Source organism: Carcharhinus amblyrhynchos, chromosome X (assembly GCF_965287045.1).
Source record: "Carcharhinus amblyrhynchos chromosome X, sCarAmb.v2.hapA, whole genome shotgun sequence".
Taxonomy (NCBI): Eukaryota; Metazoa; Chordata; class Chondrichthyes; order Carcharhiniformes; family Carcharhinidae; genus Carcharhinus; species Carcharhinus amblyrhynchos.
In genome coordinates, this window is record NC_137359.1 from 12,515,633 (window position 1) to 12,531,102 (window position 15,470).

Sequence of the window (15,470 nt, forward strand, 5' to 3'; positions counted from 1 at the left end):
CAAGCCACCACTTCCTTCCATGATGAACACTTTGCAAAGAAGGATTGAACATCCCAGGCTCCTGGGCGGGAATGCAAGTTAATAATGGGACGGAACATTAAAAAAATAAGTGATATGTAATTTAGTAGGAAATCCTTTGTACTGGATTTATCAAAGTGATTTTAAAATTAAAACATTTGAACAGAACAGACAGTCTCAGAGTTCCTTTCATGCTAACATTGCTAACAGTGTGTTTCAAACCACCCCCATGAGTTCCATTGTTTGATCTAAACTGGTATTTGATCCTCTGTTAATGTGGGAACTTGGGATGGCTTTGGTTAAAGGAAAAATCCAGCTCAGCAATGTTGTACTTCTCATTTCACACTACAATGCCCTGTCCACGCAGCTACACAGCTTGGTCAATACATTTTTGCACAATGCCAGACATATTGGCCTATGAAAACCTAAAACCAATTCCTCAGTCTTTTGTTCAACTGCCTCTGCACTGACTCCTATTAACTGCTCAGGCGGAGGCCAGGAATGTCCCCTGGACCATTAGGCCCTGAGCTGAATGCTCTACATCCAAAAATCTGCAGCTAAGATCACCTTTCTGCAGCTTCCAAAATGTTGTCACATCCTCTCCCCAGCACTGCTTTCTACACTGCCTGTCTGTCAGAACAGTGGGACTCTCCTTCATTTCCACCCCCTTTCAGTCTTCAAACAATCCCAAGTTCTCTTGCCCAAACTCTCACCCCACGTGATGTCCAAGTAAGCCAACCATGTCCCTCACTCGACTCTTGGTGGCCCAGGGGTTGAGCTTATCCTCAGTTTTCAGTCCCTCTCCCCAGCCTAAGTATCCTCTGCAGCAGATGTCTCAAACCCAGACCCTCCATTTCTTTGTCTCAGGATTGCTGCTGGTGGTGCTCTCGCTCTCTGTTTAACCACTGATTTCCCAGACAAGAAGTCTCAAACCACTCAACCTTACTACTTTGTTTCAAAAGCATCCCTCTTGCAAGATGCCTTCAGTTCCCAGCACCCCATTCCCCCAACCATAATCCTTTTTGGGGACCAGTGCTAAAAGCTGAATTGGCCTTTTTTTAAAATGAGGGACACTATACAAATATTTTTTCATTTGTCAATGGTAGTTGCTAACGTTGATTGTAGCCAAAGTCTTTGCTGATCTCCTCCTTGCTGTGGGATTACCTTTACATCCATTACCTCTCAGAGAGAGGACAATCCTGCGTCCGTGCAGCTACAGTTCTTAACTTGAGTCATCCTCTTTTGCCAGTGAGCCCAGGGCTAATCTGAACACCATTTGGGTTTGTTCCAAAGAAGCCATTGATAAGAGAACACACAAGAATGGCATTGTCAAGCAGAGTGGGCCTTGGTCATCAGAAGTGCAGCTGAGACTGAATGGCCCATGCTGGAGCCCTTGTATCTATTAGGGAGAGCTGGCATGGACCCTCACCTCGGTGCAAGTTTGAGAATAAATCCAAAGACTGGCAGGATGTAAGTGTGACAAGACAGCTTTAGAAGCATTTAAGAAATTCAGTTCAATCTCCATGCGCCCCCCTCCCCCCAAGTCATCCCCCGTCCCACCAACCCCAACACCAAGCTAAGCTAATAAGCTAAACTCCTAGTATTTGAGGTGGGCTCTGAAATGAAAGACCTTTACCTCTTGACGATGCCCTATTCTCAACCAATCGCTGCAAGGATTGGGTGATGGGAAAAGGACCCAATGTGCTGTTGCTCTTATTCCCCATCATCATTCCCCATGCACATTGCGATTTAGGAACGATGTCCCTCATGAAAATGCCTGCTCCACACAGCCCAAGTCATGTTATGCGTTAAGCACGCCTGTTGTCCATCAACATATGCATTGGGAAGTTTAAAAACATAGAAAAAAAAGTCTACATTGCATAAGAATGAAAGAAGGTGCCCCAGTGTTTCCTGTTTCACAATGGTTACTTGCACACGTTGACCCACTCGCTGACCCTGCATTCATCACACAACACATAGCAACACCAGTGGAAGCGGCAGTGGCAGCGTTCGCTCCGGGTTTGTTTGAGGATGTTGTGCCCTCTCCCACAGCACAGGCTGTCACAGTTGTCCATCCCTTGGCTTGTTTTATTGCAGACCCTCCCCCGTGTGCCTGGAGAGTCCGTGCCCAGGTCTTTCTCACAGAAGTCGGGCGATTTCTCGAAGTACACCATGTCCTTGTAGATTCTCCTCCGGCTGGGCTTCAGGCTGAACTGGCCTGTGTTTTTATTGTGTGTTTTGATGAGGACCGCATTCTGGAACCGCTCCTTCAACACAGCCCCAACCCGTCGGAAATCGGGGGTCACATGCCAGCAGGTTTTAAATTGGCAACTGCCCGAGGTGCCATGACATTTACACTTGCGTTTCATGTTGTCAATCACTGCCTGAAATTCAGAAGAAAAGCAATCAAACAGAAACACCAAAGGAAGAACTGGAGCAATGAACAGACCTGCTAAGCCCTCTCCACAACAGACAAGTCAACATGAACCATAATCCTGATCTGGTAAGACCTCAGTTAACAAGTTTTAACCTATCCCTTCCAGTACTGAACATCTCTTGGAGCTGTCAAATCATGATATACTTGTATATCTCCAGTGATCCTGCTCATGTTTAGCTGGGGGAAAGAAGAAAGACTTGCATTTCTATAGCACCTCTCATGCCACCCAAGGACATCCCAAAGCACTTTACAGCCATTGAAGTATTTAATAACGAAGTCACTGTTGTAATGTTGGAAATGATGTGGGTATGCAGAGGACAGTTTGCGTACAGTAAACTCCCAAAAAACGGCAATATAGTAATGATCAGACAATCTGTTTTTTGTGATGTTGGCTGAAGGATAAATATTGGCCATGACACGGGAGAATTCCCCCTGCTCTTCAGAATGGTGTCACAAGATCCTTCAGCTAAAAGAAGAAAAACAGCAAAAATGCTGGGAATATGGAACAGCAAACCAAATGCTGGACATAGAGTCATAGAGTTTTACAGCCCTTCAGCCCATTATGTCTGCACCAGCCATCAAGCACCTACCTGTTCTAATCCCATTTTCCTGCACTTGGTCTGTAGCCTTGTATGTTATGATGTTTCAAGTGCTCACTTAAATGTTCCTTAAATGTTTTGAATGTTCCTGCCTCTACCACCCTCTCAGGCAGTGAGTTTCAGCCTCCCACCACCCTCTGAGTGAACATTTTTTCCCACAAAACCACCTGCCCATTACCTTAAATCTATGATAGACAGCAAGTTAGTCTGTATCCACAATGGGAAAAGGCAGGGTAGGGCCTGGGGTTTGCAGTCCACTTGGTTAATGTCTTCTCGCTATGTTTGCTGTAACAGGTTACAGCACTGCCTGAGGAACAACTACTGACAGCCTTTCCCATGCCCAGGGGCATTGCAGTGTTACTAACATCAGGGGTTTAATATATTACTGGCAGATCTGTGATATTGCTCACATTGTGTTGCCATCTCACTGTCATTGTGATTTCTCTGTGCAATTTTATCTTGTATCACTGTGTATGTGCATGTGTTTCTCTCTCCACAGATGCTGCCAGACCTGCTGGGTTTTTCCAGCACTTCTTGCTTTGATTTTTTCCCCAGACTAATGTCTGTCTGCAGATTTTTTTTGTGTCTGTTTGTTTCTCTTTGTCATTAAGTGCAACATGCTGAACTTTCTCTTCTCAAATGATTGTGTTCTTTGATGCCTTTGTTACCTCTGGGCCTGACTAGTCCAATCCACTCCTGGCTGATCTTCTAATCTCTAGAAATGTGAATTCATCCAAAATTCTGCTGCCTGTACCCTAGCTCCTGCCAGAACCAGGTCACCCATAACCTCTGTCCTTGCTGAACTACTTTAGCTCTCGGGCCAGCAGTGATTCAATTTTAAAATTCTCCTCATTTTCAGATTCCACCCTCCCCCCACCCCCCCCCACCCCCCCAACATCTTCTCCTCATCCAATTTCCTATCCCTCAAATCTCCTCCAGCATCTCTAAGCTCCTCCAATTCTGGCCTCTGATGTGCTCCTCCCCAATTTTGATCTTACTGAGACATAAAAAATCCTCTCGGGATTCGACAGATGAATGCCAATAGGTTGTTTCCCCTTGTAGGACAGACTAGAATTGGGAGAAACAATTTAAAAATAAGGGGCCTCCCATTTAAGACGGAGATGCTCCCAGGATCATGAGTCTGAGGAACACTCTTCCCCAAAGAGTGGTGGAGGCAGGGTCATTGAATATTTTTAAGGCAGAGCTGGATAGATTCTTGAATGATAAGGGAGTCAGAAGTTATTGGGGGTGGGCTAGATATAGAGTTGAGACCACAATCAGGACAGCCAGGTTCTTATTGAATGTAGAGCAGGTTTGAAGGGCCGAACAGCTTACTCCTGCTCCTAATTTGCCTATTGGTAAACTTGATTACATGAAAGGCATTATAAAACACAAATCGATGTCCTTTGCAATAAATCTGTTTATGTATAATTATTTATTTTTGTGTATTGTGTGATGTTTTTATCTTCTGTGGAAATAAAGTTGTGGAAAGAGACAGAGGAATAAGAATGGAGGTGAATTGGCGGGGGGTGGGGGAGATTTATTTCAAAGGAGACATAGATTATAGAAGCCATGAAAAGAAATGGGGATGGGGGTTGGGGGGAAGGATGAATCAGATGAACAAAGGCAAATGGGAGAAATGAGAAAGATTTGACAGGCTAGGCTTGTATCCACAGGAGTTTCGAAACTTAAGAGGCGACTTGATTGAAAGATAGAGATCCTGAGGGGTATTGAGAAGGTGGATGTGGAAAGGATATTTCCTCTGTGGGAGAATCTAGGACTAAGGGGTCAGTCTTTAAAAATAAAGAATCACCCATTTCGGACAGAGATGAGTGTCATGTAACTTTGAAATTCTCTTCTTCAAAGGGTTGTGAAGAGCCCTTGAATATTTTTAAGGCAGTGCTAGATAGATTCTTGATTAACAAGGGGGTGAAAGGTTATCGGGGGAGGCAGGAATGTGGGGTTGAGGTTACAATCCGATCAGCCATACTCTTACTGAATAGCGGAGCAGGCTTGAGGGGCCGAGTGGCCTACTCCTGCTCCTAACTCGTACGTTCATAAAAAAATTATTGCAAGAAGAGGCAGAGATCAAGTGGAGGAAAATTGTGACGTAGGATAGGCTGAGAAGGGCCAAGGTTTACAGATAAAGCACTCTCAGTAGCTGCAAAGGAACAGCAATTGCAGATTAGAAGACAATTGCTGGCACAGGAACTGTGACGAAAGAGGAGATAGAAGCTGAGTCAGTGGTGAAGGTGGAGACCGAAGGTGGGATAGGGCCTGTGCATCAGGAAAGAGGTGACAAATGATGGAAAAGTCAAACTTGGCAACCAGAGCAGGGGCAAAGGTACAAGTGGGGTGAAAGTTCATGGAGACTCAGATGCAGTGGAAAAAATGAAATTAATGGCAGAACATTCAATGAAATAGGTAAAATCAAAAACAAGACTACGACATAGCAAATAGAAGGAAATACAAAACTTTTTAAAAGGCAGCAAAATGTTAAAATTTAAAGGAAGAAAAGGTTAAAAAGAAAAAGAATCAAACAATACTGACAGTAGAGAGAGCATTCTACAGGAGCTGCAAGAACAGAGCAGTAGGCTTTGGGAGTAAAGTGTCAGTCAAGTCAGGATTCATGTTGAAATTTCTTTTATAGTGTCACCTACCCAGCATCACAGTGAAATAGGTAAGTTTGGCCAAGTCAAAGTGAAAATCCTTGGAGGAAATGTTCACATAGCAGTTTGCAATGAAATGTGCCACCCCTGTACTGGTTTTGACATATTATAAAAAGATCCAATGAACAATGGGGACAGTGATGTGTTAATGAATAATGGGAACACAGTGATATAGTGGCAATGCCACTGGACTAGTAATCCAAAGGCTCTGGGCCAATGCTCTGGGGACTCGTGTTCAAATCCCACCACGACAGCTGGTGGAATTTAAATTCAGTTAATAAAATCTGGAATGTAAAGCTAGTCTCAGTCATGGGGACCATGACAACTATCACCGATTGTCATAAAAAGCCACTTTAGTGATTCACTTTAGTAAAGGAAATCTGCCATCCTTAACTGCTCTGGCCTACATGTGACTTCAGACCCACAGCAAAGTGGTTGACTCCACCCATTCAGGATGCCTAAACCACTCCTTTTGTGTGTGTGCGTGTTTTTGCCCCAGTGAATAGGATCATTTGCTGCCTGAACTGAAGCCTAAAGTGTAATTCGGAGCATTGACTCAGTGAACCATAGAGTCCCTACGAAGGAAGCCATTTGGCCCATCGAATCTGCACTGACTCACCAAAAGAGCATCTTACCCAGGCCCAATTCTCTGCTCTATCCCTGGAACCCCACGCATTTAGCATGGCCAATCCCCCTAACCTACACATCTTGGGACACTAAGGGATAATCTAGCATAACCAATCCACCTAATCTGCACATCTCAAAGGTTCCAGTCACATCAGGGTTGCACTCACAGCTGGTACAAGCCCCTGCACCTGACATTCAACATTGAACTCCCATCCAGAAGTGCTGCATTGCTCTTGCAATAGTTTCTCACATTTCTGTTAGAGTTTTTTCAAACTCCTACAGCAAGAACCATCTCACCATTGGTAGACACTTTAGCGGCATTAGTATACATTTTAGCGTCGCTAGCATGCATTTTAGCGCCATTAACGAACAATTTAGCGCCATTATGCCACTCTTAACTTGGAGCACGCAGTATTAAACAGCTGTTTGTTTATTGAGGACCAGTGGGTTATTAGTTTCTATAGAACGGAAATACACCAAAATTTCTGCCAAAATAAAATTTTACACCCACCTTTCTCACCCAGAGTGTAAAAGGTGCATAGGCACAGGCTGTGGTTAAAATGATGAGTACCAAACTTGGATTGAAAGGCCAACGCACACATTCTCCAAAGATTGCTTACCTGTCTTCCCAGTTTGTTGTTGTGGAGTCTCATTCTGCCATGGATGTCTCTTGATGTCTCCCGGGAGTCCAGAAAGTCCCTGGAAAACCTCTCCCCGAATTCGATGTCGTGGTTGCAGTCACCCCGCTCCCAGGAGTCCTGGATGCCGGGGAAGCGTTCCTCGGGCTCTGGGATGGAGACAGGGAGGCCCTGGGTCAGCGCTTGGACCCGGAGCTGGTGGAGCTTGAAGCGTAGGCTCTGGTCATCTTCTCTCCGCTTTTGGTCACAGCCACAGCCCTTGAGCTTTCCCAGGCTGCAGGCGGTGGCCACCGAGTGGGTGACTCCCGCGGCCAACAGTGAGAACATGAAGGCACTTTCCCGGAACCCTGCGTACATATAACAACAAAAGATATGGGTTATCAAGTTGACAATTATAAATTAAAGAAAAACAATTACTGCAGAGAAGTTCCTTATAGAGGAGGCATCAGAGAATTAACAGGCTGTTTTGGAGAGATTGGATAGATTGGGGTCATTTTCCTTGGAACAAAGAAGACTGAGGGTGACGTGATAGAGGTATACAAAATTATGAGGGGAAAAGATATAGTGGACAGGATAAAATTGTTTCCCTTGGTGGAGAATTCTAGAACGAGGGGACATAGATTCAGGATAAGCAGCAGAAGATATAGAGGGGACATGAAGAAGAATGTTTTTTATGCAGAGGGTGGTGGGTGTCTGGAATTCACTGTCTGAGTTGGTGGTGGAGGCAGAGACCCGAAACTCTTTAAAAATTACCTGGATCTGCACCTTAAGTGCTGGAAGCTACAGGGCTATGGGCTGGGTGCAGGAAGGTGGAATTAGAAAGGGCACCTAGGTGTCCTTGGACTGGCATGGACAAGATGGGCCAAATGGCCTCCTCCTTCTGTGCTCTAACTTTTCTATGGTTTGCAACATATGGATCCATAATTGTTAAGAGATGTGTGTGTGTGTGTGTGTGTGTGTGTGTGTGTGTGTGTGTGTGTGTGTGTGTGTGTGTGTGTGTGTGTGTGTGTGTGTGTGTGTGTGTGTGTAAGAGAGTTTATTTACTGTACCTTCAAAAGTGTCTAAGACACAGGCATCCCATAATTCACCCGCAAGTTAATGCCTGATCTTTCAGAAATGAATTTACACAAGAATAGGAGGAGGCCATTCAGCCCATTCATTTCCATTGCGTGTGTGTGTATGCGTGTCCATCCACCATGGTTCTGTAACCCTTAATTGTCACAGACCACTCAGGGAGTCTGTGTCACTGTAGTTACACACACCTTTGCTTGCATCTTGTAGCCTGGAGCCACAGACAATTGGTGGTCCGAGGCTGCAATTGATTCCCCTCACCAATGGCTGACTAGGAATCTCTCCCACTCTTAGCCCTGGCATGTGTTGGAAGGACTTTGCAGGTCAGTGCTCAGCCTGTCTGGCCACAATAGTGAACACATCAGGTCCTGGAATGGGACTTGAACCTAGATATTTGGTCTCAGAAACAATATCTACTACATCACAAGATTGTCCTTAATATCCCAACCAACAAGAATCTATTAACCTCAGACTTGAAGTTTTGAATTGCCCCCTTCATCCAAAGCTGTTAAGGAGGGAGAGAGTTCCAGATTTCCCCTCCCCTTTGTGTAAGGTTAGTACCATCACCCCTGAACTACCTGGATCCAATCTTAAACTTCTGCCTCCTTGTTCTGGACTCCCTCCCATCAGAGGGAATAGTTTTTCTCTCTATCGACCCTATGCAATTATTGAATCATGTAAACACCTCAGTGCCTCACAGCTGAATCTGCTCTACCCAAGGGAGTACAAGCCTGGGCTATGTCCTTACAATGTATCCTCTCTGATTTGTAATTCCTGTAACATATAACCAGTGTAATTCTAATGAATCATCAAGGTCAGTATGGCCCAGACTGAATGGGAACTCCAGATGCAGTCTAAATAACTAGAACACACACCCTGTCCTAAGGGCTAACATTCTGTCCATCTGACTGATTCAAGGAAGTACTTTTCTCGTGTTATTTTAGCTACTTGCACCCTTGTGATCCTTAACACTCCACACAAACTTCTCCCCAACTAGAAAATATCCTGATGCGCACCCCCCTCCCCAAAATTAAGTCCAAAGTAGGGTCATAAAGTTTTACGGCATAGAAAAAGGCCCTTCAGCCCATTGTGTTTGCTCCAGCCATCAAGCACCTATTTATTCTAATCCCATTTTCCAGCATTCTCTGTAGCTTTGTATGCTATAATCTCACACTAACCCCTCTACTAAATCACATCTGTCTCAGTTTAACCTGGCCCACTTAATCCAGCAGCATTGGAAGACTGGAATTAGCCAACAGTACCTGATCTATCTCCGAATAAATTGTAAGATCCCCTGATTAACATGATGGTGATTGTCTCTTGAATAAGAAAGATTCATTTGGTTTGAGTTGAATTGCAGATGTTTCTGTGGTGCGGGGGTGGAGGGTGGGGGGAGGGGTCATGATGTGTAGGAGTGATTCAGCCACAGTTCATTGTCAATTCAAACCAACCTGGTGTCCCGAGCACATCTGCAATGCACCACAAACATCTGTTTATTTTTCCCTGTCATTGTGTTGCAAGGACCGTTCCCCTTCTTTGCAATGTCCAGTATAGAAAGGAGTTCGATGGTGCCTGCAGGTTGGGTGCAGAGTTACAGGAGCAAAGGTCTGGGGAAAAACACTCAGGAGGTAGCTGGGACCCAGAAAATGGTTGGGAATGGTTCACTTTGACACATCAAGCCAGAAGCAAAGATCAAGGGAGTCAGCTCTTCAAAAAGTGTGAGATGATGCATTTTGAGAGGACTAACAGGTCAGCGGTAGGATGCTAGGAAGTACAGAGAACCAGAGGGACCTTGCTGTGCATGTCCATCAATCCCTGAAGGCAGGGGGATAGGTAGATAAGGTGGTTAAGATGGTTTATGAGATACTTGCCTTTATTAGCCAAGGCACAGAATATAAGAGCAGGGAGGTTCTGATGGAGCTGTATAAAATGGTGGTGAGGCCACAGCTGGAGCACTGTGTGCAGTTCTGGTCACCACACTATAGGAAGGATGTGATTGCACTGGAGAGGCTGCAGAGGAGATTCACCAGGATACTGCCTGGGCTGGACTGTTTCAGCTACAAAGAGAGGCTGATTAAACTGGAATTGTTTTCCTTAGAGCAGAGAAGGTTGAGGGGGGACCTAATGAGGTGTACCAAATTGTGAGGGACATAGATAGGGTAGATAGGAAGAATAAACTGTTTCCCCTTAGTAGAGGGGTCAATCTAATTTTTTTTTAAATGTTGTGAGTGTTCCTGCCTCTACTACTCTTTCAGGCAGTGAGTCCCAGATTCCCACCATCTTCTGAGTGAAAAATATTTTCCCCACATCCCCTTCAAATTTACTGCTCCATCTCTTACATCTTTACAGGGTTAGACAGGGTAGACTCAGAAAGAATATCTTTCTGTCTAGCCCTGTGACGATGTTAGAGGGGATGTAAGGAAAATATTTTACATCCAGAGGGTGGTGGGAATCTGGAACTCAGTGCTGAAAGGGTGGTAGAGGCGGGAACACTCACAACATTAAGAAGCATTTCGATGAGCACTTGAAACGCCACAGCATACAAGGCTACCGACCAAATGCTGGAAAATGGGATTGGAATAGATATATGCTTGATGGCTGGCACAGACACAATGGGCCGAATGGCCTCTTTCTATGCTGTGAAACTTCATGACTATGACTGAGTTGGCGGGATGCCGAGATGATTGCCAACATTCTGGGGCGGCCATGGTTAAGAAAGCAGTCGAGAGGTGAAATCCCCACATAACATGACAAAACCCACACACAATTCACACAGCTCCTTCCCAAAGCACATCACAGCCAATGAAGTACTTCTTCTTTTGCAGTGCAGTCCCCCTTTTGCGAATGCGGCAGCCGATTTCGGCACAACAAGATCCCAGAAGCAGCAAAATCTGAGCATGACCAGATAATCTGTTCGTCATTTCAGCCCCCGCTCCTCCCCCCATCTGACGTTGATTGGGTAGGACAGCAACACAGCATGGGCCGAAAGGCCTCTTTCTGTGTGTAATGCTCTATGACTCCATGATTTATAAAATTATTCATTAGTGTCACAAGTAAGGCTTACATTAACACTGCAGTGAAGTTACTGTGAAATTCTCCTAAACTCTCCATTTTCTCTCTTCTTTCCATTCATTTGAAAGGGAAGCTGCCTCGTACCGCTGCTTTAAGGCCCCATTCTGATAATTGCATGTACTGGAGCATGTGTCATCATCTGTGGACGCCGCTTCTTAAATCCGTCTCCTGCCAGTGTCATAGAAATCATAGAAACCTTACAGCACAGAGAGAGGCCATTCGGCCCATCGAGTCTGCACCGACCACAATCCCACCCAGGCCCTACCCCCACATCTCTACATATATTTACCCACTAATCCCTCTAACCTACGCATTTTAGGACACTAAGGGGCAATTTTAGCATGGCCAATCAACATAACCCACGCATCTTTGGACTGGTGACTACTGGTTTTGAACCCCACCGTTCAACACAGCCCCTTGGAGATCAATCCGTACCACGCACTGTCAATGTGTGGATCAAATTGTTTTGTACCTTTGCTGTTTCAGCGAGTCCCAACGGTTCATTAACAAACAGCATCGCCATTCACCAGGTCAGGGTGTCAGGGAGAGTGTACAGACTCCACCGCCACAGAACAGAAACCCTTGAAATATCAGTGTGACTTCCTCTAATCACAGCTTTGTGTTAACTGGGGCTGAAATATCTTTGTAACTTTTGTTGATGGGGCGAGGGTTTCAGGCGAAAGGAGTCGAAATTCAAATCAGGGAAGAGGGCAGGCAAGATTGTGAGGTTATCATCAGATCAGTCGTGATCTTCACTGAATGGGAGAGCAGGCTCCAGGGGCCGAGTGGCCTACTCCTGCTCTTATGTTCGTCTCAGCTATTCAGAAGATAGGAAGCATTCCGTCCTGTTTATTTCCTTCTCTGTTGACATCTTGATACGCATTCATTCAGCCAAGGGCGACACACCTCACTTGTCGTAATGAAGCGCAGAGGAGGCGATCTTGGATATACTCGGGGCTGCTGCTGCCGCTGGGGTGGGTGCAGGTCCTGATCGGTGTGTGGGCCAGTGGGCGAGTGAGGGGGTTAGTTCTCTCTCACACACGCGGTGTAAAAGGTTAACAGAAAAGTCTGATGAATACTTGGTGCTGTTACGGGGGTGGGTTAGTGAGGGGGGACCGTAATTTCGGTCACATTGCCGCAGTATACCAGCTTCAGGCGTCTCAGTTGTTTCAAAAGGACTTCACTTTGGTCTAAGGGTGAGTTGTGAATCTGGAGCTAGGTGAGAGCATCTGAACGAGAAATTCACCTTAGTCAGGGATAAAATTTGGCCTCCCTTTAAAAAAAAATGCCCATCCAATCGACCCCACCGAACCACAGCCCGAGTGTTGGAAGGTGTGTGTGTGTTTACCTCTGCTGAGGATGACGGTATCCTGCAGGATTTTCCCACCGTTTTCCAGGGTCGAGCAGTTCCACCTCTGGTCCCAAAGCTGGCGCTGACACTCATGGATGGCGATCTGTATGCCCTGCACAGCAGCGGCGGTCACATCAGGGCTCCTCACACACAGTCCCAGCTGACGCCTGCTGAGCCCTGGCAGGGTCAGGCACACCGTGTTGGCAGTCAGGATCGGGTCCACTGGGATCTTCAGTCCCAAGATCTCATTCCCGGCGACACTTGAGGCGAAGAGGGAGAGAGAGAGAGAGAGAGGGCAAAGAGTGAAAGTGAGCTAACAGCATCCACATTCACAATGGACATACCGTCCCAAATCACAGCAGGTACATCACAGAATGGTTACTGCGCAGAAGGAGGCCATTTAGCCCATCATATCTGCACCAGCTCTCCAAATGAGCATCATGACTTAGTGCCATTCTCCTGCCTTTTCTCTGTAACCTCGAACTTTGTTTCTGTTCAAATATTCATCGAAAACCCCTTGAATTGAACCTGCCTCCACCACACTCCCAGGCAGTGCGTCCCATCCAAGCCACTCGCTGTTTAAAAAAGATTTTTCTCACATCACATTTGCTTCTTTTACAAATCACTTTAAATGTGTCCTCTTTTACAAGCAACAACAGTTTATCCTTTAGCACTCTGTCCAGCTCCCTCATGATTTTGAATATCTCTATCAACTCGCCTCTTATCTTTCTTCTCTCTAAAGAGAACAGTCCCTACCTCTCCAATCTATCCTCATCACTGAAATCTCTCACCCCTGGAATCATTCTTGTAAAACCTCTTCTGCACTCTCTCCAATGTTTTAACAATAGTTTTAATTTTCACACCATTTGAATTCAGGGAGGTTAATCACTCAGAATCGTTTTGTTTTCTTACCTGGAGCATGTGAGTGAGATGGTGAGGAGCAAAGAGACGTGGCCACACATCCTCGGAGCTGCCATGGCAGGAAGAGATTGGCAAGTATCCTGAAAGACCTCAAAACCTCTGTGGCAACGACACCAGCGAGCTCATTGTAATGCCCTCCTCACGAGCATCCTTATCGCCTCCGCTGCGGTCCTTCCCACTGCCGCTAGATTGAGTCAGTTTTTTTCTCATATACAAAAAGGCCAGTCACAGAGAGGGGGAGAAAAAAATCCCCAAATCAGTTCAAAGACAGATTGAACCGAGATGGATCCGACAGTCTTAATTTGCAAGATTCTATCTCTGTCACTCTCTGCCTCCCTCTATCTTTGTTTTGTATTTCAAGCTTGTCCTTATTCGCACTCCTTATTCTTCCCCCTGTGTCTGCCTGTCTCTCTCACCCTACCACCACACACTCCCTGTCTTTTCTCTCTCTCCTCGCTCTCTCCTCTCTCGCTTGTTTCTCTCTCTCTCTCTCTGGGTCTCTGTCTCTCTCCCTTCCTCGGTTTCTCCAACCCCTGGCTCTCTCTTCACCCCTCTCGCTTGCTACTCTCTTTTCCCCGGTCTCTCTTTCTCTTTAACCCCTGGCTCTCTCTCTCTCTCTCTTCACCCCTCTCGCTTTTTCTCTCTCTCTTCCTCGGTTTCTGTCTGTCTGTCTCTCTCTCTCTCGGTTTCTCTAACCCCTGACTCTCCCCTCTCCATTCTTGCTTGTTACTCTCTCTCTCTCTCTCGAAGGTTGATCAAACAAGTTCGTGTTTGAAAATGAAGACTTTGATCATTGCTCTCGGATCAGGAATGCTCAAAGGGGATCTTTGAAAACGGAACTTCACTGGCAGCTCCAGTGACAGTCATGCTGGTGGGGTTTGTGTGAAGATGTGCGCCCGCCCGCCCAACTTTCATACGCACCTCTCCTGCCTGTCTCTCAATCCCCGGGCACATTACAATCCTCTGATCTCTCTCTCCGCTGCCCAGGCAAGAGACATTGTTTTAAAGAGCCCAGATCAGGCGGGGAGGTCGTTGATTATGGGACCTCCTGTCCCTTCTCCAAACCTATAGCCCCATCCAAAATTCAACACGCTTATTAAAATCGAGGTGGAAGCTTGGTAATTGACATTCGCAGCAATCAGGATTTCACTTCCATTGTGCGTGGTGTCGCGCGAAATATTTATCTTTGGCAAATGGATCCCGGAGTGAAATAAAGAAGAAACACCTCAAAATGAGAAATATCAAAAACAAACCCAAGTACATCAGTGTCTGGTACAAGGGGTGCGGGCGAGATTTACACTTCAATATAACCCCCATTCTCTTCTCTTTGTACAGATTCCATTATTTGGTTTATTTAAGGGGCAAGGGTGTTTCAACACACACACAAAAACACATAGGGACACCTATTGCTTCCCTTGACAGCCACTGCAAATTAAAGCGATTCATTACACGTCAACCCCTTTGAGACTCTCTCCTGGAGACGCGACATCGAGTCGCGCAAAATGTAACTCCTGGGTTTTTTTTCCCCCTCTGACGCGGAAGCCGGGAAGTTTGGGGGCCAAGCAGCCAGCCAAGGTCAGTGGCCCACAAGAATAGCAAGGGGAGGGGGATAAAGAAGGGATTTGCAATGATAGTTAGCGGGTAAATAGCCCCTGCTGTTGGGGCCAGGACTTCAGGAAGGGCTTTTAGCTGAATCAAAATGTTCAGGTTGCTCCTGTCTCAATAACAGGCACCGCTCCCATCTGTAGCTAATCTTCATTGACTCAAGGTCTTGTACTTTCAGCCTCACGTTGTTTCATGTCTAATTCTTAGAGAGGGCAAAGCTGCCCAGATCACTCTGCTCAGGTCCCGCGGTGGGTTTCTTGTGCTGATATACCGCCCCCTCCCCCCCCCCCCACTTTTTGCTCAACTCACTCAGAAACCTGAATGTGAATGCCCCTGGCCAGGCAGCTTTCAAAACCATCCTTTCCCCTCAGTGGTGGTGTTGTGAAAATATGACTCTGGGGCTGCAGGCTCTTCGGAAGTCCCTATGGTCTCTCTGACCATAGTCCGGTGGAGTGATGGACG

At 46.1% G+C, this 15,470-nt stretch overlaps 2 protein-coding genes across 2 annotated transcripts in view; one reads left to right on the plus strand and one right to left on the minus strand.

Moving 5' to 3' along the window:
* Window positions 1–7,961, plus strand: part of LOC145361845 (pleckstrin homology domain-containing family A member 3-like) — a 299,538-nt gene extending 291,577 nt beyond the window's left edge. The window contains exon 9 of the transcript XR_013889879.1: window positions 7,923–7,961. The gene's annotated coding sequence lies outside the window, so the exon portion shown is untranslated. The remainder of the gene's footprint in view (window positions 1–7,922) is intronic.
* LOC145361844 (protein Wnt-10a-like) lies at window positions 1,627–14,280 on the minus strand. The gene is made up of 4 exons (XM_080217812.1): window positions 13,395–14,280; window positions 12,480–12,742; window positions 6,971–7,335; window positions 1,627–2,402 (listed from the first exon to the last, which is right to left on the minus strand). The coding sequence occupies exons 1-4, from the start codon at window positions 13,457–13,459 to the stop codon at window positions 1,944–1,946; spliced, it is 1,152 nt and encodes a 383-aa protein (XP_080073938.1). The 5' UTR covers window positions 13,460–14,280; the 3' UTR covers window positions 1,627–1,943.
* Window positions 14,281–15,470: the final 1,190 nt, after the last annotated feature.